The 25653-nt window shown below is 38.2% G+C and overlaps 1 protein-coding gene across 3 annotated transcripts in view; it reads right to left on the bottom strand.

Moving 5' to 3' along the window:
* The window catches only part of AATF (apoptosis antagonizing transcription factor), a 123450-nt gene that overhangs the window by 49605 nt on the left and 48192 nt on the right, over positions 1-25653 (bottom strand). For all 3 annotated transcript variants that reach the window (XM_020991781.2, XM_020991783.2, XM_020991782.2), the window contains exons 9-11: positions 13306-13373; positions 11505-11585; positions 1314-1385 (exon numbers count right to left, since the gene is read on the bottom strand). In XM_020991781.2, the coding sequence (XP_020847440.1) occupies positions 1314-1385; positions 11505-11585; positions 13306-13373 (221 nt within the window). The remainder of the gene's footprint in view (positions 1-1313; positions 1386-11504; positions 11586-13305; positions 13374-25653) is intronic.

Genomic DNA, 25653 nt, shown 5'->3' with positions numbered 1-25653 from the left:
AAATCGGACTAAAAACAGCAGAAACGAAATTTTAACATGGTCCTAAAAGTACCATTAACGTCATTGTTTAAATCTAAAAGACTTTGGTTTTAAGTTTCAAATTGTTTTGCTGCTACTCCTCATTATCATTTGGTAATTAATGCTGACATCATTCAGAAAAGCCCCCTATGGCAAAATAAGGTCATACAAGAAAGAGGAAATGTTTTCTACCAGTGTGAATCACTAAGATCTATATCAGGCTAAACTACTGGTATCACCTGAGGCAATGTAGTGAAGAGAAAAGGTCTGACAGTCTGCCACTTACTAGCTATGTGATTCTGGGCTAGTGACATAACCTCTCTGAGCATTATTTTCCTCATCTGTAAAACAGAGGTGTTTCTACCTGCATTACTTAACTCAGAGCACTGTTGTAAAACAAGTACTCTGAAAATCATAAATAGGAGAGGTTATTACCAATATATCATTCTCTAACACCTTCACAGACAGACTGATGCAACTGTGTTGCTGTTCAGTTTTTATGGCATGAGGAGAGCAACAATAATTAAAAGCCAGCCATACAGGTGCTCTTTTGAGAGCTCATATGAAGTCATAGTGAGGTCAGAGGGAGGTAATGTCCACTCCAAACCATCCCTGGGTAAAAGAATCCTGATTGTGAACTTAAGGCTCTGGAAAAAGCCAAATGCTTGTTCTCTCCAAGCAGCTAAGTCTCTTCAAAAAAACATACAGGACTGCCTTTTTCAGGATGTAGTGGAAAGGAGATGGAGCTGAATCTTCTGGAGCAGGTACAGTAGTATGCCATATACACATATACCTCAATGTAAAAAATAAAATCCAGGCTGGGAGAAAAACTTGGCCTAACTAGCTTTGATTATAAAAATCATTTTATCTATCATCTCCTAAAGGGGTGGGAAGTACTTTCCAAAATAAGAAATGATGATGACAACCTCTAGTTCAATGACTTCTTCTCTAATGGTAAGTGAAGCCCAAACACAGCCTGAAGCCAATACTTGTGATTCCACAATCTTTTTCTTTGTCCTAGTGAAGAGTTCCATTGTTCCGGGACTAGTGGACTAAAGGTAAAAAGCCCCCAGTGGCAATCTAGGTTTATGAAAATTTCCAAGTTAGTTTTACAGTAATTATAATAAGGGTTCAGCTAGATTGCATGAAGAGATGTGACGTAAAGAACCTTGCTATGATGCCAATGACAAATGGTTAACTGATAAGAAGAAATGGAGAGGGCGACAGGCTGTAGAATAGGTCAATATCAGGCTGTCATGAAGCTATTTGAGACACAGAATTAATCTATTACTCACCTGGCATCATCATTCATTGTAGTGTGGTCAATAGGTGCCATGAAGCTCAGCAGCTTGCTAAGGACATGATACCTAAATAAAACAAGAAACAAACAGGCAGCACATTAGTAACTATTAACATAGAAAAGGGAATACATTACATGAGCTAAGAGACTCCAGTACTGACCATCTGGCTTGGTGATAAAATAGGGGATAACTGACAACCACTTATTATTCACAACTGTAACTACCCCCTTTTCCCTAACACTACAGGGGAAAAGTCGGATAACAGCATGTTAGAAGTGACAGTGGTTCAACAATAACAAATCCTTTTTTACCGCAGCCCCCCCCAAAGTAGCCCCAATTGTGTCCTTGAGCGGTATATAATGTTCTTAATCCTGGCAAAAGAGGATCCAATTTCCCCCTTTCCTTACATGTGGATCATTCTCAGCACTATCACCAATAAGGCTACCTATTAACACTTCTTTAGAACTCAATGCCACACCTCACAGCGGGGCTGGCCGGCTTAACAAAGACAAGGACCTTGAAATACCCACCTCCTACGCTCAATCTCACTAGTCCCACTGGGGTCACTATCATGAAGAAATAATCTATCATTACTTCTACCCTTAAAAACTTTAGGACAGAAGAAAAACTATATATTGAGTTTTCTACTCTTGGCTCTTCAGAGGAATCTTCTAAAAGAAGAGATGGCTTTTTTTTGGCAGGTGAAGTATCACGAGACCCTCTAATGAAGGGGCCCATACAGGTATACGATTACATATAAAACGTTATGAATACACACAAAAGCCTAAACAACTTAAGCAAGACAAGGACAACCCATTCTCCAAGTGGATTTCTGGCCACCAGTTCTGAACCACGTCCACCTGCCCACCAATTAGGCCTCCTCTCTATTGAAAACTTGGAATCCACTTCGAGTGTCTGCCTCATCTTGTCCAAAACTCAGCCTCCACCTCGCTTCTTGCGACCATCTCCAAACCACGCTCCCTGTACTCTAGCCATCATTCCCACTTCTTCCCTAGAAACTTGGACCCCCTGAGAATCATCCTTAGCTCTGATAGACAAGCCTTTGCCTTATCATGTCTGGAGTCAAACCTCTCCCTTGCTGCATAGTAAGCTGTCTTCTATGTGCCAACTCCGCCCCACAACTTCCAGTTCCTCTTTACGTAGATAGAATCTTCTTGCATTAGAATGTAAACTCCTTGAAGACAGGAATTATCTTGCTTGCTTATACTGTTATCCTCAGTGCCTAGAACACAGCAAGCGCTTAGCAAATGAGCTATTTATCTATCAAATGAACATATTCCTGTGACTAGAGCCCTCAGCTAGTCACACAAACTTCATATTCTCTGAAAAGATATCACTTTAAAATCACTTAACTCCACTATGCCTTTTGTCTCCTCCATCTGCAGAACTGCTAAAATACTTAAAAATATTAGAAGACAAATTTAAAGTAAGCTATCCAAAATAACAGAACCTTTTATCTACTCACAAAGTATTTTAAATATCTTTTATCATTTAATACATTTAATTCAAAAAGGAGATCAAAAAGGAAGTCAAAGGAAGTTATAAATGTCTACAAAATGCTACACTGTCTCCTCACCCCAACAGTTCATAAGGATTGTAAATCAGTAGAGATACAAAGTAAAATACAAATACAAAAGTAAAATACAAAGTAAAAAAAGTCCAGTGAAAAGGGACAAGACTTTCCCAAGAATGAAATTCTGAAAAGGAAAAAAAGGGAAATATTTCTAAACACATCAACATGACTACACAGGAAATACCAATAAACTCAGATTCAAGAAAGACACCAAGAGAAGATGAAAAACAGGAGGGTGGATGAAGGTGCATATAAAAATTAACATGGTCTATTCAGGATGTCAGGAAGTTAAAGCTCAGAATGAGTTAAAATTTGTCACAAACGTTTTGGGTAACAAAAAGGGGTGTTTCATTCTGTTTTGTAAAGCAGCACTCAGGGCAAGAGGAAAAACAAAGGCCTGGGTGCCACTGGTACCCAACAGAAGGCAGCAGCATAGCTCAGTTCCCACTTTACTTCTGTTTTCTCTACCATGGACAGAACAAAAATGGTTAACTCCAGAGAATCTGAAACTCAAGATAAGTTGAGAACAAAACAAGTTCAAGTCATGAGGCCAGCACAAGCAATATGCCAGGGAATTAATGTTATTTGTTCAAGTAAACTAGATGAAGACTGAAAGAATTTGGTGATATTTGAAAAACTGAAGAAGACTACAGCAGTGCAGCAGGTATCTATTAAATGCTTAGTATGTGCCAGGCGTTGAGCTAAGCTCTGGAAATACAAATACAAGCAGAAAGAAAGATAATTCCTGCCCTCAAGGCGCTTACATTCTAATGGGATAAGACAACACAAAAGGAAATTGGAAATGAAGAGTGGAGTGCCGATCAAAAACGTGTGGTGGAGGTGTCTATTGAAGGTTTGTGAGAAGTAAAAGCTGGCCTGCTCACCCTTCTTAAAGGGAGGTTCTGGGAGGAGAGATGTTCAATCAGAGGGGAGACTATAGGGGCTGAGGGTACTTCCATGGTGTCAGGACTGAAGTAATCTTCCATGATGAAGAGCTTTCTGGGGTATGATGGAGGAGTTCAGATGGCAGCTTGGTGAGAAATGAAGGATTTAAATAGTGTTGAGTTGAGATTACCTGGTGCTTCTGTGGTTTTTATCTTCAAGCTTTTGCTCTGTAATACTGTACTTCTAACCTTGATAACATTTTATTTCAAGTTTGTGGTTAGGGTTTGGTTTTTTTTTAATTAAGGTAACATCCTGGATAGATATCCATGTCAGAGATCTAGAGGAAGCCACATCATTTTTGGTGGATCCCCTGTAGTAGATTCATGGGTGTCACACAAGAGATGGTGTGGATGAGCTGAAATCTGATGTGGTGGAGGGGATCCCCACATCACAGATGTGTTAGAATAGTGAAGTACACTGTAATTATACATGACCAGCTGCTAATCTTCTTGAGTTTATGTAATTTGTTGGTATCACCTCCAGCCGAAATAGGAAAATATATTGCCTTTGCCTCTACTCCCTCCACCCGTTGTGCTGTATTTTAGGGGACTTAAAAATGTCAGTGCAGACTTTCTGTGTTGTAAGCTCCTTGAGGACGAGGACCAGGGCATCTTCTTCTTAAGGATCACTCCCCTTGTAGTCTGTTACAGTATCTTGTTTACCTTAGTTCACCTTTAAATGTGAACAATGCTCATCAAGTAATGAGAAAGAAAGTCTGTAACTGTAACTATAACCTAAGTGGAGAAATCTAAATGAATGTTGGAGGAGAAATCACTTCAGAAGCATGGCAGATAGTTTAGCAGATGAATGCAGTCTCTTGAGTCTCACAGATCATACTAAATTCATCAGATTTGGTGATTCTCAGTTTGAAAGGATGGAGACATGGTTTGTTTCGGTGGCAGCTCTTCTCTCATATTAGCCTTTTTTAAAAAAAATTTTTCTTTTTTTTATATTAGCCTTCTTAAGCTGTTCATTAAATTATAAGGAAGGAGATGTACAGTCTGTTCCCTGTGCCTGGAATGTTTGGGAAAGTTCAAATCTTACCTGTTGAAAGCCTCCTCTTCCTGAAGGGTGCAACTTGGAGTCCACCTGTCATAGAGCCTTTGGGGAAGTGCCACTCTCTGGATGGGATCTGCCCTTTCTCAGGTTTCTCCTGACTCTTTGCCTCAACCCTTTCTTTTTCCTCATCAGTGCCCTTGTATTATATTTATTTCTGTACATCTCCTACTTCCTGAAAGAAGGTGGACTTCTTAAAGGCTGGGACTCTGTTCTCCAAGCCTAGAGTAGTGCTTTGCACATGGTAGGTACTTAGTAGTTGTTTGTTAAATCAAAAGCAAGACAACTTTTGCCAGTAGAGTATTTTGCTAGTAATTACAATCTAGTTTCCCTGAGAGAGTCATTGTCTTTAGGGGGTATATCTTTTCATTTTTTTCTGTTAAGATTACCATTTTGGGATGTTTTCTAAGGTTGGGAAATCTCAGAAATTATGGACTGCTTAGGCGTATAAGGTGCTTGTGGAATTGCTCCAAAAACTTATACTAGGTCAATCTGCCTCACATGAAAATTCTGGCATTTCATTTTTTACTAGCTTTTCTTTTGTTTTTCTTACCAGTATTAATTCTTGCCTTAACTCTGTAATTGTGGCATTTGTCCATTTTGCAATATCTTGCATTGCTTCCTTTGACATCTATGTTACTTTGGATTATTTGGCTATTTTAGTTGATCTATGGTTTGTTTTTTTTTAATGGTATTAACACTTTTCACTTTGTGTGCTTTCTTTTTTGAATAAATTTTTGTTATATCGGTTTTTTAAGCTGAAATATTTCTGGTGTTTGGGGGGTTTTTTTGTTTTGTTTTTTTGAGGATAATGTACATGGTGTGGCACCCTGGCAAGGCTTCACCATCCACTTCAGCTTTACCATCATGATTAGCAGTCCCCATAGTCTTTTGATTTTGAATCAGTAAAGCATGTGCCTTGAGTTGTTTTTCCAAGTGTTGGTGCCATTACCCATGTTGCTCCCAGTTCTCCCTGTGACCAACCCAGCTGTGAAGTGCCTCCTGGATAGGATTAGGACCATGCAGTCCGTAGTAGACTTTTTCCAGGCTAACTCATCTGTGCAGACGAAACTATATTCTGGCCTTATACTGGTGTTGTGCTTAAATCTAAGGGTCCAAGATTGTGTAAGAACAGTCTATATTACTGATGATTTAGAAATTTTTTTCTTGTTATTTTTTTATCAATGGTTTTCTATTTTGGAATGAAATGAGACTCTTAAAAGTGTAGATTGATGCCAAAAGAGATGTCAGAAAAATCCTAGTTTTGTTCATGGTTTGTGATAGGTTTGTTTTGTAGGAAGCTGTCTGTTTAAATCTTGAGTTTGAATGGGGTCGTATGGAAGGTCAGTGGAATCAGTAGAGTCAAGCTTGGCATAAAATCTTAGGTATGCCCACAGTAGCTTCTTAAAAACAGGAAGAATTACTTTGTTGCCTGGCAACATTGAAAATTATTGACTGTCAGTATTCTTTCTGTGAATCTTGTCATGATTGCAACATTATGAGTGATTTACTCTCAAATCTTTAATACTAGCATCTCAGAATTGAGGGGACCTCAGAAGTCATCTTGTCCAACACCATACACAAAGCAAAAATCTCTACAACAGTCTTGATGAGATCATCCAGCCTCCCTTTGAATACTTTAAGGAACAGAGAGCTCACTAGTTACTGAAGTAGCACATTCTATTTTTGGATAGCCTTGGAAGTTTTTCCTTGTATCTTTTCCCCTCTTACCTCCTCATCTATCCCTTCCCTCCCTTCCACTACTCCATCCCCTTTACGTACACACATTTAATAATCTCAGTTTTACCTCCGGAGCCTAGGAGAGTAAGACTAACTCCTTGTCCACATGAAAGCCCTTCAAATCTTTAAAGACTGTATTACATATTGTCTCAAAATATACTTTACCTTCCCCCCCAAGGTTCTCTTTCTCCAGCTGAACATTCCTAGTTTCTTCAACTGATCATCTTATGACATGTTTTTCTAGCTGTCTTACTCTCCTAGTAACTGTCCTGGACGTGCCTCATCATGTCAGTATCACTTCTGAAATGCCCATGATTTTCAAGATATGGTCTGCCCAGGGGCAGAGTATGATGGGAGAATCACCTTCCTTGTTATGGACACTATGTTTCTGTTAATAAAGTGTATTTTTTCTTCTAATATAGGTCCTGAACTAATGGCCTTTTCTGCTCTCCTTTGTGGCATAGAGGTTATCCTTAGTTCTCAGAGGCTATGCTGGTAGGGCACAAAATCTGTAAATTCTGTCAATCTGAAAAGTTTTCCAGTATGGGCCCGATAATGTTCTCTCAGGATCAGCCTAGCTCAGTTCAGAGAGGGCTATCAATAGAAGTTTGGCCACTAGATGATAAGTTTTCCATGGTAAGTCACAAAACTAATTACTAAGACTACTGATGCTGACAAAAGAAAAGGGGGACTATATGTCTCCACTTTCTTGCTTGTTTAAATTGACATTGACCTATCATAAGTTATCACTATTTTGGGTCTAGTCATTAAGCCAGTTCTAAAAGTCTGTCTAACTCAGGCAGAGCCATGATGGCAGAGTAGCAAAAAGTATATAATGAGCTCCTTCCTCATCTTCCCACCCCTATACAACCAGATCTAGGAGATACACAGACTGAATCCTGATAGGGAAATCTAAGAAAAAAAAATCGGAATGAGTCATTTTCCCAGGCCAGGTCAGTATAGGGATACAGAGGGTCTACAGATACTGGGGATGGGGCCTGACCAGGAGTGTGCCAAATAGAGCAGCATTCCAATGCAGAGGGAGGCTGTGTATCAGGGCAAAAAGAGGTTCTAGATCCATCATGGAAGGCCTAGGGTATAGGAATGGGAAGAAGAATCCGTTGGTTACCCAAATGAAAACTTCCAGGAAATAAATTATAGCCAGCATCCGGAGTTTCCAGGTCAAAGAAAAACTATTGCTGCCAGCTTAGAATAAGAGGGCTTAGAACATGGCGTTCCAGGGGATTAAAGGATATAGGCTTACAACCAAGAATAACTTATCCAGCAAAATGGAGTGTAATGCTGCAGGGGGGAAAACACATCTTTAATGAAATAGAGGATTCCAGGCATTCCTGATGAAAGTACCAAAGCTGTTTAGAAACTTTGAAGTGCAAACACAGGAGTCAAGAGAAACGTTAAAAAATAAAAATGGACAGTCATAAAGGATTAAACAAAGATCAACATTTCTTACATCCTAATGTGGGAAGATGGTATATGTGTCACCTTGGAACCTTATCATCATCAAGGGGTCATAGAGGGAGTCCTATGCAGACAGAAGACCTAGGAGGGTTCTCTTATGTCTTGATGATATTAAAAGAAGAATGGAAAGGGAGGGAAAGAGGAATACACTTTGGGTGGGAATGAGAGGAAAGGGAAAATCATCCCCCATAATCAGGGTAGAAATCTACAAAATAAAGAGATAGGCTGAAGGGTAGAAGTGTGACTGACACTTAAACTTTACTCTTTTCTGAACTGGTCAAAGGAGGAAAGAATAACACATGTACATATACACAGTTGGGTATAAAAATAGATTTCATTCAACAGGGAAATAGGAAGGAAAGGGGAGAAGGGGGAAATTGGAGGGCATGTTAAAGGAGAGGCTAATCTTAAGCAAAATAAACTCTAAAGGATGTACAGAAATATAATTTTTTACAATGAATTAAACAAAGAATTTAAAACTGAGGGGGCAGTGCTATGAATTGATGAATAGCAACAAATTATGGCATAGGAATGCGATGGAATATTATTGTGCTATAAAAAGTGATGAAGGGAGTGGACTCAGAGAAACCTGGGAAAACTTGTATAAACTGATGCAAAAATAGGCAGAACCAGGAAAACAATTTATACAGTGACAGTAATATAGTAAAGACAGACCTTTTTGAAAGACTTGGGAATTCTGATTAGCATAATGACTACTTATAATTCCAGAGGACTCAATAGTGAAACACGCCATCTACCTCTTTGGAGAGAGATGAAAGACTCAGTGTAAAATGAGACTTTTTGCTTAACTATACATGTTAGTAACAAGGATTTTATTTTTCTTTCTTTCTTATTGGGGGTGGGGTATAGGAGCAGGAGGGAAATGAAAGTGGATTTTTGCTGATTGGAAAAAAATTACCCCTTCATCATATCTATAAGGATATCTTAGGAGACTTTGTGTCAGGTATCTTGCTGAAATCTCAGTATGCAATATTTATAATGTTCCTCAAATCTACCAATCCAGTATGAGGTTAATTTGGCATAACTCATTTCTAGTGAACTCACATGTACTTGTAGCAATGACCATTTTCCTTTCCAAGTGCTCCCAAACCATGTCTTTAATAATGTGCTCTGACTCCTTAGCCAGGAATCAAAGCCAGGCTCATCAGCCTTTATTTTGAAGAGTCTACGTTCATCTTTCTTTTTGGTAAACTGGAATATTTGCTTCCACTTCCTCACCCTTCACTCACTCTTCGGCCTTTTGCAGTCTCTAAGCAGAGCCTCACAGAGAGATACATCCAGCCCCATTCTTTTCCCTGAGGTCCATCCCACATCACCAATTGCCTATTCTAGTTCAAAACGGATGTGTCATAGACACCTCAGACTCAAGAGGTCCAAAAGAGAACACGTTATCTTTCCCAGTCACGTCACTGCCCTACTGCAACTCCAGTGGTTCCCCATTACTTCCAGAATCAAATATAAAATCCTCCGTTTGGCCTTTAAAGCCCCTCAAAACGTGGGCCCAACCTATTGTTCCAGCTTCATTGTACAAAATTATTCCCCTTCTAGCTCGATATGGTTCAGCCAAACTGGCCTTGTCTCTGCTCCTCACATATATCACTCCGCCTCCCATCTTGGTGCCTCTACACTCACCAACCACACAATGCCTGGAATGCTCTCTCTCTCTCCTCCACCTCAAAGAATCCCTAATTTCCTTTAGGTGACAGCTCTATCCAGCACCCTCAGTAACTACCTCACATTTATTTTGTATTTATTCTGTAAACTTTTACTCAATTTATACTCATATACATATATGTTGTTCCTCCTCCCCTCCACCTCCTAGAATGTAAACCATTTGATAGTATGGCCTATTTCATTTTCGTCTCTGTAGTCCAGTGTCTGGTACACAGTAGGTGATTAATCAATTTTTGATTAACTGATTAATCATCTTTAAGGAGAGGATGACAATTACTTCCTACCTCCTCTAAGAAAGAACTACAACAAGAAGCTTTTAGGTTAGATAAAGACATGCTCTCCTCCTAATGGTGAGTTGTTAGATACTGGTATCAATTCTTGAGAATGGTTATTAAATCTCCTCTGGAGCTGTTTAAAAAGATAATGGATTCACATTTGTCAATGGGTAGCTGTTCCCTTAAGGCAGGGAAAATGGACTGGTTAGCTGCTCAAAGTCCTTCCAAAACACTATGATTATACCTTTCCTCAAAGGACCTTCTGAATTATGTGTGGCTTCTTCTGAGCTTAGGTCTGTTTAAATCTACGATGAAAAACACATTTTCTGGAAATATTTGATTTGAAAAGCCCAACCATTCCAAATCTTGCCCCTGGTCCTTCTTTCAGTTGCAATCCCTTTAAGTGATGGCTTGAAGAACCAAGGGATTTCCTAGTGACTAAAATCTCTACCTTCTCTTAAAACACTGAGTAAAGGAGGATTTTCAAAATTTCCTGTCACACATGCACACACAAGCATAATGTTATGAATGTCATGACCTTTTAACCGAAAACATTCTGTTACATATTGTGTAAGTACACAGAACCAAGAAAGCTAAGGAAACTAAATCAATAATCAGAAGATCATAGACTTTGAACGGGGTTTCTTAACCATCTTTGTGTCCTGGAACCCTTTGGCAACAGTTTGGTGAAACCTATGGGCCCCTTTTCAGAATGGTATTTTTAAATGCATAAAATAAAACACACAGAATTACAAAAGAAACCAATTACACTAAAATATAGTTATCAACATACGAAAACAAAAACAAAAAAACAAGTGCATGGGCTCCAGGTTAATTATGACTGATTTAGAGCCTAAGTCAGAGGCCATCATATCCAAACTCTTCATTTTACAAATGAGGAAACCAGGGCACTAAGGGTTAAATGGATTGCCCAGAGTCATTTAGCAAATACGTACCTTAAGTGCAGTTTGAAACCAGATCTTCCAAGCTCCAAGTCCCATCCCCCCTCCACTAAGCACTGAACATACAACTCTCAAGAAGATGATGGAATAAATGCATTATAATATGCTATTAACTGCATTACAACAAAACAAAACTCCAAAGACAATCTTTTTCTATTGCCTTTCTCTGAAGGACTTCGCACATATTTCTTCTATCCATACAATGTGATAAGAAAGTATCAGGAATTGTTATCACGACTTCAGACCCAGAGAAATCAAGTCACATAAGGTGGAACATGCAGAAGTTCATATAGAAAGTCAGTGGCAAGAAAACCCCAAAACCTTAGCTACTTTTCCCTCATCATCAATGTAAAGAGTTATCAGGACAAGCGTAACAAACACAGTACAGCAAAAACACACAGACAAACCACAATGTTTCAAGATACAAGTTACAACTCACCGGAGTTTCCTTCCTTTGCTGGCTTTTCTATCTACTTTTTTGTGAATTTTACTTCGTAACTTCTGGATGGCCAACCACTGCCTAGAACACCCACAGAAAAGGTTAGGTATCATCACAAGCAGAAATTATTACATACAGAATAACAAAGGGGAGCCATTCTCACTAATAATCCCGCAGAAAGAAACTATCAATCCATCAACTTGTTCTTCAAGACAGGTGGTAACCAAAGTGACTAACTGAAAAGCATTTTGGCAACTATAAAAAAACAAAAGGCAAGCTATGAACTTGTATGGCAAATTTGGTTAACAAGGATCCTTACTCTATGCAGCAGTTGTGACAGGTGCTAAATTTGCCAGAGTTCAGAAAAAGTCAATTTAACAGAGACGCTGTGTCTTCTTGAAATGTTTTAAATGGGTAAGTTTTTTTCTTAAATTACTGTTGCTACTTCTGATTTAAATGCAGATATACTCTAAATGTAAATTTTACTCTGCTCATACCCAGGTGTTTTTATGTCCAATTTTAAATATCACATTGACTGCTTTTAAATCTGCCTACCTAAAAAAGGAGACAAAGTTGAGAAAACAATAAATTTGTTTCTGTGGTCATTTTCAATTGGAAGTGGCATTAAGGAGTTAATTTCAAGTAAAGAGTGGTTAGCCGAGAAAGTTTTCATAAATTGCTGGTGGGAACAAATGTTTAAAAAAAGAAAGAAAAAATAAGCTAGTCATTTTACCTGATTTACACAATGAAAACTCGACATCTGAAAAAAATCTAGCAAAATCCAATTACTGCAATCTTAATATAATCTTAATTACCATAATCTATTTTATTGTAAAGTCAGATAAATGTATAATATAATCACTATTTAAATGCAATTTTGCTCTATCATGTTAAATTTATAGTGAATAGTTCTCCATAATATTCCAGACATACACAAAATACCATGACACATTAACCTAAAATTCAAGTAATATTTTACTTGAATAAAATTATTTCATCAACACAAATTTTGCAACGCATTCTTTGGCTTTCCTCAAATGCTGTTCTGCCCAGAATCCCATTCTGGCTTTTCCAGCTTTTGTTTCCTTTTATGCTTTTTCAAATCATGGCTCATGGCTATTTGAATGTATACTATTCATTAGACAGCACTCTAAATGCCCTTTTCATTTTCTAACCGCAGGATGAGGCACCCCCCCCTTTACATGAGGCACGCGCGCGCACACACACACACACACACAGACAACTTTACATGAGGTACGTGCGCGTGTGCGCGCACACACACAACTTTACATTCTAGCCTGACATCTGGGCAATGTTGCTGGGTTCCAATTTTTAATTGTGCTGGATCTTTCAAGGGAGGGTTGGAGGTCTCACACTGGGGTAGTCTTAACAAAGCAGATTTGACTATGAGTAAGGGACCTGTTGTGACACAAGGCCAAATTCTGACAGCAGGCAGCACTTAATCAGAGTGGCTGCTCTTTACCCTTTGGTAAGTAAGCAGGTAAAAAGGGTCACAGCTGAAATCAAAAGAGGACTTAAAAACCAACAACAAAAACAGAATACATATGTACACTTTATACTCTCTTTACAAATTCCCAAAGGAACAGCACAGGCCCAGGTTGCATATGACAATTTCTGATGTTTTATCTCAATGGTTTCTATTAGAGTACTCGAGCTTTATAATTTAGATCAATCATTGTCTTTGAGTGATATGTTTAGAGCTAAGGAGGCTCAAAGGAAAAAAAAGTTATATGAGCTTCTACGGATGAAGAGGAAGGTATATATATATCTAACTTTTTACCTGCCCATAGCCACCTGATCATTAGGATCCAAGGAACTGGTCTTCCGTTCTATGAGTTCTCGGAGGAGCTAGAAGAGAAAAGAAAGTAACTGATTTATTCATCATCTCCAAGCACTGACTTTAAAAGGGCACAGTAGGAATTCTGAATGGCACAGTGACAGCTCTAAAACTACAATCAATAAGACGCAACCCAGTGGCAAGAGCATGACTGAATTCATGTTAACCCCTTCATATTTATATATCTTTTAAAAAGGTGGCTAGGGTTATAGCAGAGAACAGAAGTCCATTAGGAAGACTTATTGTCCTGCAGTTCATTTCAAATGGATCAATATGTGGGAGCAACGTTCCCTTCATCGTTTTATGATTAGTTTTGTCCACTCCATCGATATCAATGGAGAATCTTTAAAAGGTCAGAGAGGAAGGGCTCCGTGGCAAAAAGGAATTAGCATCAGCCTACCCCCAACAGGAGGACAATGGCAGATGATGGTTAACTTATAGTCCTATAATCTCCTACAAGAAAGTAGATCTTCCTTAGGCAAAATTCATTGTTATATATAATTAAAAGTATAGACCTCATCTTCACTCTCCCCATGGCTAAACTTACTTTACTATAAAGTGATGAGCCTATATATAAGATGCTAGCACATTCAGAGACAGATTTCTAAGAGAAAATCAAAGGATAATAAGTCACCCATCAGAAGATACAATATGTAGGCCCAGACTCTCACTCTATACAAATGACTCCATGGGAACCCTAAATTACTCTCCTGCTTTCCTTTTAATTGCTGTAACACGTTTGTTACAAGTGCCCATCAGCAGTAACAGAGATCTTGGAATTCACAGTAGGCCTTCAAGTCTTAAGTGAATGTGAAGCAATGTATTGAAAGGCAATAAGAAACAGAATGGAATTCTTTTAAAAGGTCATAATGATAATCCTGGAAGTAAGCCCTCCTGACTCACCACTAAAACCAGGATTCTGCACTAGAGGTTGAAAAATTTTTTTAAATCTTCCAAGTGAAAAGCCTCTGAGAAGATATTAAAATATACATGATTGTCCTAACCAGACACCAATAACACAGGTTTGATTTCAAAGCCTGTTTTGTTTTTGTTTTTTTAACCCATATAAGTAATTATCTTGGAAGGCTGGCACATGTAACTATGTAGATATTTTACCAAATTAAATAGCTAAACCCATTAGGAGGGTAGAAGAGGGGGAATAAATTCCTAAGAAAATAGTTTCCTTTTTAATTTTCATTTGTTTACTTAAGTAGGCATTCTAAGAAATAAAACACATTTTAAAAAAATACCCACCTCCTTAAGATGCATTTTTATTGCAACAGGGGAAAAGGGTATCTCAATCGCAATTAAAAAACCTCCCAGGATGTTTTTTCATTTGCTTATTTTGGAGATTATTACCACAGCAATTACATTTAAAAATGCAGGGACCAGAGGCCACTGGTTTATTATCACTAGAAAACAGCAAGCTATTTCTCTGCCCTGTTTATCTGATTGATTCCCAACATCTTTCTGGCAGCCAATCTATCAGTTTATCTCTTCTACTTCATCACAGTCACTTCTGGCAGCTAAATACAAGATCCAAATCCAGTGTTACACGGACATACGACACAGTAAACCTATGTAACACTGCGACTCTGTAAACAGTTGCCCTTAAGGCTAAGCAAAAATGGGCTTCTGGTTTCTAGTCAATATTCTGTCAAAAGCCAGGTAGGAGGGAGACTTAAAAAAAAAAAGAATGAAAAAGCTGACTTTCATTGCCCTTACCTTATGTGGTTCTTTCTCCACAAGGATCACAACTGTTCTAGGTTTCCTAATCTCTCTGGTCCCTTGGCACAAGGGCAGTAACACTCATAAGGCAGAAAATGCATATAGCAGCCTCAACTGGTACAATAGGAATGCCTTCTTCAGAAGGAAGCTCCTGTCTCTACCTTCTTCAGAGTCTAAACATTGGAGCTGCACAACTTCAACGGATCTATTAGGTTTGCTGCGGTTTCTACAATCCAAACACTAAGTTGGGGTAGCATTTACTTTCGAGCACACTGTGTATATTATATATTCTGGTCTGCATTTTAAAATATGGCCTGTTACCTTAGTAGCCAAGTGACTTACGCTGCTATTTCTATTTAGTCATTCATTATTGGGAACTTTATTTTATTAGACTTTCTGGTTATGTCTAGCTTACTCATTCCAATGTTTCAGGGAACTCTGCAATGTCCAGGATAGGAACGAGAAAGCAAGGAAAAATTATAAACAAGCAAGTTGTTTACACACTTATTACTTATATCAAATTTGGAAGAAAATGGTCTTTTTGATAGTTACTGAGAATAAAGCTTCTAGGATGTAGGGCACAAAATTTACTTTTGCACTGAGTTCTGCTTTAAAAGCATAATCTTGTTTTTAAAGTAGGAATAAAAGTTTTCTACTAAGATTAAAGTTCACATCTCCATTAAAGTTATTGGATTTTTCCAAAAGTTAAACAGTTTCCCTGACTACACAAAATTTATAGTGCATCTTCTCAGATGACGGTGAAATCCATGAAACGTCCTTGTATGTTATTATATTCAGTTATCACTTACACAAGCAGTCCACAACTTACAAATGTGGTCTAAAAACTGAAAAGCATCTAAGTCATTTAAGCACTCAAAACACAGTTTCTCATGGAAGCATCAGGATGAATGTACTTTAATGTCCTTGTCAGTCCACAAACTACCTAGCCTATAATATGGACTGCAAGCTCCTTGAGAACTGTCATCCTGTTTGTCTTTCTTTTCACAGCACCTAGAACAATGCCTAGGCACAGAGTAGATACTTAATAAGTGCTTTTTGAACTGAATACTGTACACAGCTAATCATCATTAATAACATTATTTCTAAGAGAAAACAAATTCTAATTTCCAACTAATCAGATACCAAAAGGTAACTCCATCTTGAGCAGAATTAGAGTCAGGGGCACCATGAGAAGTACAGGAGATGAGAAAGGCAGGGATCTGGGCATTCATTAATCTTTTGTATTTTTATAAAAGATGGTACCACTGAAAGTCACTCCCCCATGGCATTCCACACACCCCCATAAATTATTAAGAGATAGTAAAACAGCATGGTGTAGTGGAAAGAGCTTTGAAATCAGAAGACCTAGCCTTTAACCTTAGCTCTGCTACTCATAAACACATGACTGTGGGTAAGTCACTTGAAGTATCTGGGCCTCAGTTTCCTCAACTGTAAAATGAAGGAACTGGACTAAATGACTTTGAAGTTCCAAATTTTATGATCCTATAAGTCAAGATTGTCTATTACTTTTTTTTGACTAACTATAACCAGGGGTGACTTTAATATTCCTTAATCTTAATATCCACAATGCACCAATTCCCACTGGTAGAAATGCTGTTTTCTACTGAACAAACATTATGGAAAATCTTTATAAGCTGGAACATAGATACAGTATGACTTGGAGTTACAGTTTCAATTTACACTGACTTCTGTAGGCAGGTAGACATGGCAAAGTGCTGCCTGGGCAACATCATTTTATACAGTGTTATTAATGTGGTATATATTGCCAAATCTCACTTAACGGCCCAGAAACCCACTGTAAGGTTCAGGCCAGTACCCATTAACAACATTGTTCCTATGGAAACAATTTGTAATGCTTTCTGTCCAACATCAAATTTTCAAAGAACAATTTAATGATATTACTTGGGTATACCTTTCCATGCTTTATATGGCAATACCAATGTTTCAATTTACACAATACTTGACATTTACAGAATACACTAGATATCTACCTAAGTGGGCACTGAAATAATGTTTATTGGTACCAAGATTATTTCCAGTGAAAAACCAATGTTTGCTACCATCAGGAGCACCCTCCACCTCCCTTTTTGGGCTCTTCTTCATATTTTCTGGCATGCTATCTAACTCACCCTCTAGTCAACAAGTGCCCCAGTGTGATCCTCTGGCTGTCCCAACTCCTTAATCTAGGACTCCAGCCCACATCTGGTGTCCCCCATCTCACAAAAAAAAAAAGAGCCCTAACCTCCAAAAATTTCTTCTTCTTTATTATTACTCTCCTACCTCCCAATCAAAATTCCCCCATTCACACAGCTTAGCTCGATGTTAGCAATCAAATTAAAGTAATCAAACTAAGGTGCAAATGGAGTTTAGATGTTTTTACAGTGGAATAAGCATTGGAATAGAGAACTGAGTTTAAATTTTGGTTCTGCTACTTACCAGATGGGGGAGCAAGTATAAATCACTTAACCTTTCTGAGACTCAATTTCCTTTTCAGCAGAATGGAGTTGATAATACTTTACCTACCCCACAGAGACATCGTGGCTCAAAACTCTTTGTAAATATCAAAGTACTAAATATGAGTGTGCGGTCATTATTATTATTAGGCTCTCCCAGGAAGCAGCTGTATTTTTAAAAAGGAACTCAACCCAAAAGAATTTAGAACATATGACAACCTACCATTCATCATACATTCTTTTTTTTTCTCTTTGTTTTTTTTTTGTTGTTGTTTTTGCATGAGGCAATCAGGGTTAAGTGACTTGCCCAAGGTCACACAGCTAGTAAGTGTTAAGTGTCTGAGGCTGGATTTGAACTCAGGTTCTTCTGACTCCAAGGCCAGAGCTCTATTCACTGCGCCACCTAGCTGCTCCATTCATCATACATTCTAAGAGAAATCTGTGAAGTTTTGCCCTTCCTCTCCTTTCCTATCTGGCTTTTAAAGGTGAGGAAGGATCTCCTTTTCTGTCCCTCTTTTCACCTTGTAGCATTCTTTAATTTGTGAGCACTGTTTCAAGAGAGCTATTTTCCCCATTACAATACTATATATTTAAATATCTTTTTCTATGAAATGAGGTTATCAAATCTTGGACACAAGTCTCCATTTTCCAACATTTCATAGACTTAATGCCTTCATAAGGTTATAGATTTTGAGCTATAAATTCCAACCCCTTTACTGTAAAGATGAGGGAAGTAAGAACCAGAGACACTAAGTTCTTCGCCCAATGATTCATAAAGTGAATCGAGGCTAATCCAGAATTTGGACTCAGCTCCTCTAATTCCAAACCCACCACTCTGTTCACTGTACTACCCTGCCCCCAACTTACTTACATAACATGGTTCCAAGTTTCAGCGTTTTTCAAGAACATATTTCTGGGCAACTCTGGACCAACTGTGACTCTTAATTCAAGTATACTAAAATTCAAGTATAACACACAGAGAGAAATCCACAAGTAATCTAATCCAAAATCTCAACTTGAGGCAACAGATTAAAATTTTTCCATATCCAAATGACCAAAATTTGTAACACATAAAATGGGGCTTTTTGAGTTCCTCTCCCTCTCTTCTTCATAGAAAGGTTCTATAGATGTAAGTTGTAGATTGGCTAAAAAAGAAATAGGTAGTAGAAAAAAGGAAAGGTCAGGAGCAAGGAAAATCCATGAAAATGAACAAATCAATGCCTGAAAAACAATATGCTAACTACGTGAGTCTTATCACTTTACTAAACTTATCAGTAATGATTTGGATCAGGAATGGACAGGAAATCACTACTTCCTTATGCCTCACTTAATTTGACTGAGTTTTGGAGGGGTGAACCTGATAATGAGAACAATAATAAAAAGAACGCTAATTTATATAGAGCTCTTTAAGGTAAGAAAAACACTATCCATATTATCTCCTTTGGTCTCACAACAACCCTATGAAGTAGGTACTGGTATTATCCTCTCTGTTTCACAGGTGGAGAAATTGAGGCTCAGAGGTTAGCTAAATGACTATAAGTAAGTCACTAAGTGTCAAAGGCAAGATTCAAACCCAGGTCTTTCCAAATTCCAAGTCCAATGCTTTTTCCATTATACTACACTAACTCTCCAGATTATTAATTGCTGAAGTAACCTAATCTTCCCAATACCTTCTTAGAGCAAAGATTCCTCATTTTTGTAGACTAGAAGACTGTTCAGAAACAATGACCTCTTCTTTCTGGATATGATTCTGGTGAGTAACTTTTACTCTATTTTCTGGCGCTTTCTAGGCTACTGTTGGAGGTGCAGCTCCAATTAGTTTAGGTTCAATGTTAGATGAAATGAGGCACTCACAAGTCACTGAACATTTAACAAAGAGGAGGTTTATTTTGCCCTGATATAGCAAGGATCCATTGGCATTTTGCCTCCCTCATCTCCATTTGGAAATTCATCCGGCCTGAAGGTGCTAAGGGCATGGACATGGTCTTAGGCACCCACCAACTCTGAGAGGCCTAGACTCCATGGAGCTGGAACTTTTTTATGCCCCTAGGTCAGTGTGTCAAACTCAAATAGAAACAGGGGCCTCTAAACCATACATAAGAATCCCTGTGGGCCACATATTGACTTAAAAAACACATATTAGTATTATCTATGTTTTGTTCTGTTTTTATTTAGTTTGTTAAATACTCCTAATCACATTTTAATCTGGTTTGGGCCATATTCAGGAGTGTTGTGGCCCACATACGACACCCTGGCTCTAAATGACCTGGAAGCCACATTGGGGAAGCCAGGGAAACTTGATCAGGTCCCAGAGTGCTTTGCCTTCTTTTAGGAAAAGCCTCCTCATGTTTTGAGGGGAAGGAAAGAATCAGCATCAGGGAACTGGTCTTATTAGAGCTAGAAGTAGTTAAAAAGGGAGCGATTTGGTCAGTACTGGTAGCTCTTCCAACAGTAAGGGGTTATGCTGTGAATAACCCACTTACTATGAAATCCATTATCACCAAATGTTAGATTTGGAAGGGACTTTGGAGCTCACTTTGTCCAATACATTTTATAGATTAGGAAAAATGAAGTTTATCATTCAATTGAAATACTTCTCTCCAAAGTTACCAATGGGGGGGGGGGGGTGCCAGCTAGGTAGCGCAGTGGATAGAGCACTGGCCCTGAAGTCAGGAGGACCAGAGTTCAAATCTGGCCTCAGACCAAACATTTGACACTTACTAGCTGTGTGACCCTGGGCAAGTTACTTAACCTCAATTGCCTAAAAATAAAATAATAATAATAATGATGATGATAAAGTTACCAATGACTTCTTAATTATCATATCTGACTGTCTTTTCTCAGCCTTCATCCTTTTCAGTATATTTGCCAAATTTTTGTCCTGGATACTCTTTCTTCTCTAGGTTTTCATGACACCACTCTCTCCAGTTCTCCTCCAACATGTCTAAAACTGTTGCTTCTTGGTCTCCTTTGCTGGCCTCATCATCTATATCATGCTCCCAGCTATGTCCCCAAGACACTGTCCTGCATCGTGTCTCTCTCTCTACACTCTCTTAGCAATCTCATCAGTTCCCATGGGTTTAATTATCATTTCTATGCAGATGACTCTCAGATCTATATAACCAGCCCCAGTCTCTCCCCTGAGCTTAAGAAGTGCATTATCACCAGCTACCAAATGCACATTTCAAACTGGACACCCTGGAGGCATCTCACATGTCCAAAACAGAAATCATTATCTTTACCTTCCCCCTTCAAACACCTTTATTTCTGTTGAAGGCACCTCCATTCTTCTAGTCCCCGAGATCCATCAAACATCACCATTATTGTGAACTCCTCACACTCCCTTAGCCCACATAGCCAATCAGTTGCCAAATCTTGCCATTTCTACCCCCACAGCATCTTTGGTATCTGACCCCTTCTCTATATTCACTGAGACACTCCAGGTTCTTATTATCTTTCATCACAACTACTTCAGTGGTCTCCTAATGAATCGGTCTCTTTGACTTTCTCTGCTCTAGTCCTTCCTACACATTGTTGCCAAAGTTATTTCCCTTAAGCACAGATCTGACTGTGTTATTCCCCTATCAAACTCTGGGGGGCTCCCTATTACTCTGGGATCAAACTAACTCCCCATCTGGCTTTTAAAATTCTTTACAACCTGAACCTCTCTTCCCAGCCATATTGTACATGATTCTCAGTCCTGCGCTCTGTGACCTGGTCAAACCAGCTTTCATTCTGTTCCTCACACTCCTAAAATGGCCATCCCCCATGCCTGTACTGCACTCCCTCCTCATCTCTGCCTCAGAGTGCCCCTTCTCCCTTTAGGACACGACTCAGACATCATCTTCTACATGAATCCTTTCCTGATCCCCTAACTGCTAGTGCCCCCTTTCTTCAACTACCTTGTATATACTCCTCTCCTCTATACATATTTACCTTTTGTCCCCCACCCCAATCCCATTCCCATTAGAATGTAATCTCCTTGAGAGGAGGGCCTGTTTCAGTCTTTCTATCTGTATCTCTAGCACCTAGCACTGGACCTGGCATGTAGGTTTGTGGACTGACTGCATCAAGTTAGTGAAAACTAAGGCTTTGAAGGTTCATACAGATCTTATGATCTCAGACATGACTTTCTACCAAAAGAATCATTAGCTTGCTCTAGCTCGGTCTTAGAAATATAACAAGTACCTACAATAGCTAGCGTACAAACAGACCTAGAGAAATAACTAGTCTTAATTTTAAAAGAGGCCAGACATACAAATTAGGAGTTGCTACATTTTTACATTGGGTGATTGTGGGCCAGACAATTCTTTGTTCCTCAGTGTGGATAAAAACTACATTAGTACTGTCAAATAACAAACAATCTTCATGACATGGTAACTAGAGAAGGCCATCTAACTATTGAAAGGGAAAAGACAATATTTTCAGGAAGGTAAATGCAAGCAGAGAAATCAGAATACACAAATAAAAGCTACTAAACATCTTATAACTAGTATAACTCTTAATAGTGAAGTTATAAATTACCTACCGCTGGTTACTAAAATAAAAGGGGATATAGCTAGAGGCTACCACTGGAAAAGTCTGTCTATCTCTGCCTCACTGCCTCTGGTCTTTAAGGATTTGATTAGTTTTTCCGCTTACTGATTCACAGTGTTGCAGTCTGCCTATACTCCAGAGCTATCTAAAGCTTGTGATTCCAAATGAATGATAAATTCATTTACTGAATAAAGTAACACTGTTTTCTCAGCATAAAGTCCTAAAATACTTCCAAAGCTCTAATATTTCACTAAGCTTGGCCACTGAGGCTAAAATTTATTAGTCAAAACAGAAAACTTTCTCATCAGATCCCATCTATTTTGTTAGCTGTGATATATAGTGTCTCCCAATGTCTAATTATTAACTAGGAAGTGTAAGTAAATCACCATCAGCATTTTAAGCCCTGACGTGTGAAGACAGAGTAAGAATTAAGCAATTTCAACATTAAAAACCTTTCTTCCATTTGAGTCGGAGTTCTATTTCCTTCCTTTCCCACTTCCTAATAAATAAATAGCAGACAAAAGGTGCTTCTAAAATGAACTCTATATAAAGGTCTAGGTGAGTTCACTAGCCCTACTATTTCTCACTTGTGCAAAAAGGGGCAATGATCTCAGTGGGTCTTACTGTAATAGGGAAAGTGATTATGGCTTAGGATCCCTGCTTACTATCTCATTCAGGATACTCTGTGCTAACTTCTCTTTTTAAGGGCCTAAAATGCTGCATTTATGTTCTAAAAGATGTACAGAAAAATCATTCATAGTCATAATCCATAAGGTTCTACAAGCAGGAATTCCAGAACTTATTCCAACTTATTCTTCAAGTTATATCCTATAAGTAGAAGACAAACTGGAACAAAACTAAAGAACCTTCTCATCTGAAATAATTTGCTTTGGGAACTAGTACCTACATTTGTCTTCTCTCTATGGTTTACAATTTTGAAGAGGAAGGAACTTGCATCATTCTGGGCTTTTATCAGATAGGAACTCCTAAGATTATTCTGGTTAATATGGGGAGATAAATGCCTTTAGGAAATCTATCAGGTGTTTGTAAAGAAGTATTCTGCTGCTAACGAGCACGTGTGACATTATTAAAAACTCAACTAGGTTGTGTTTTAATATTAGAGAAGCAATTTCTCTTTTTCGTTCACTTTCTCCACTCAAATTTTAATAAGGTCATTGAGACAATCCTCCTCCCTCTTTTGAAAACGTGTCAGAAGACTATGCAAAATCAGATGCACACTTACTAAATGATACAACTCTAGGTCACGCTACAAAGCAAGATGTATTGTACATGTAATGGGATCTAACAAGATCACAGAAGTGCAGAGAATGCTCTAACCTTCCGATTCCATCATACTGTTGAGGAAAGCTCTCACATAGGATTCAAACACTAGACCACTTAGATCCTTGGTAGCTAACTCTCCAGGAAGAGAACGTTCAACTAACTCTTACATTGTTAGGCATTATTTTCAAATGACAGCTAACTTATAAGAACAATATTTAATACTAAGGCACTATGCTTAATTTAATGGTTAATTAGTAGAGTTCCATGATTCCTGAGGAGCATCAAATTCTTGTTTAATTTACACGTAACCAGCTGACAACTTATTAAGTAGTAACAAGGCTGTTTTGGCCACATATTTGCTTAGCAAACTCCTTGTATACTATTTGTTTGAAAAAGTTTCCTCAACAGCTTCCAGTCAACTCTTTGCTGGCTTATCCCATGAAGTGTCCTATGTTTTAGTTTTGCCTTTGTTTTAGACCTTTTTTTTTTAAAGTTAAGTGAAGTCATGCTCTGATGCTTCTCAAAGCAAGAACACCGGAAGAAATGAGGGACCACTCATGTGTACCTTCCCTCTCAGCTGCTATTTGATGAAGTTTCCGGGCCTTGCATTTAAAGTGTGACTTTGGGCCTTCCATCCTGTGCAGACTGCATTACAGTAAGCACAGGCTATCGATCAAATGCCAATACTGATGCACCATCTGGATCTGAAAGTTGACAGACCTACAAATGGCAGAATTTTCTGTACAGATTTTTTAAGGAGACATTGCACTAAAAATAAAACCACACACATCTCAAGCAGAATTTTTTGGTAAAATGACTATTATTACTAAAATCTTATGGTCTCTCTCTCTCTCTCTCACACACACACACACACAACACACACACGTACGGGGGGAGGGACAGAGAAAGGGGGGGTGATTGTTGGTTGGCTTGGTTATTTAGGATTTTTTTTTTAATATGGCCATTCTATCAAAACAAAAACTTATTAGTCCAGGTCCTAGCTATCTTTTCAATCTCAATCTCAGTCATTCAAGTATATATGCTATATATGGCAACTTTAAAAAATAACTATAAAGGTCTTTATTTTTATAATAGGTTTCAATAAACTTTTGAGAGACACTACTTAGATCCAGCAATTGACAGAATTACTTGAAAACAACCTTAAAAAAATGAAATATTCTCAACAACAAAAATTTGCTCTTCTTCCAACACCTCATTAAGGAGAGGAGGATTCAAATCAAACTTCATAATGTTGTTAACTATCAACTTACCATAGGAAAGATACATGACAACAATAAGAACGATATTGCCATTAATCTTAGGAATGGCTTGAAAACATCTCTTATTCACACAAAAATCTAAATGCATTCAATTAAAGCAACCCAATCAACTGTCCATATTAATCACTCACCAATTTAATTAAAGTAAACCATCTTGTCAGAAAGCTTGCCTCTTCTCTATTTCTCAACATTATCGACTCTTAATAGTTCACTGGATTAGTAATTACTTGTTTATGGCATTATCAAATGCCTGGGAGACAAAAACCCAGCGTGTGACCAAGGACAATCATAGACATGTCCTGACAGCAAATCAGAGGAGAAATTTAACCCATCAAGCTGGGCACCAGAAGAGCAAAACCTATTACGCTTTTCTCTACACTGCCCATTCAATACAAAATGATGGGAATAGCCAGTAAAAAAAACTAAACGGAGCCAGGAGCAACATGCAAAAGCTTAACGAGCCCTCAGAAATGCAAACATTGATTTGTATACACCTCAGTTCAACTGGTTCCTATGAGCTGTAAACAAACTAACTTAAGTTTTCTTACAGACTCCTGAAAAAGAATGGAAGTAAAAGAAGATACTTTGTATAGCTTTAATGTCCTAAGCTCTGGCAAATCACTTGCAAAAAAGCAAGTCTTAATCAGAAAATTCTCTAATAAATAATAAGAGGAAAACAGATGGTGATGTAGGTCTTATGGATAGAAAGCAATTTATATTTAAAGAAAGTTCAGTTACAAAATTGTGAGAGAGTATACAGGGATTAACAGAATATTCCCTCCTTCCCTATCAAAGTTCACAAAAATTCTTGATTGTTTGTAGGTAGGTCTAAGTGCTCTCAGGGAACAGGCTAACCCCAAGTAAGATAATTCCTCTTGGAGTGCGTATGATCAACAGGACCCTTTCAGTAAGTGAACATTTCATTTTCCTCTATCGAATCTCCATTATCAAGTATATATCAAACTACTAGCCAACACAAAACTACGGAA

This window comes from Phascolarctos cinereus, unplaced genomic scaffold (assembly GCF_003287225.1).
Source record: "Phascolarctos cinereus isolate Bilbo 61053 unplaced genomic scaffold, phaCin_HiC Scaffold_5;HRSCAF=322, whole genome shotgun sequence".
In the NCBI taxonomy this organism is placed as follows: Eukaryota; Metazoa; Chordata; class Mammalia; order Diprotodontia; family Phascolarctidae; genus Phascolarctos; species Phascolarctos cinereus.
This window is presented reverse-complemented; position numbering and strand designations above follow the sequence as displayed.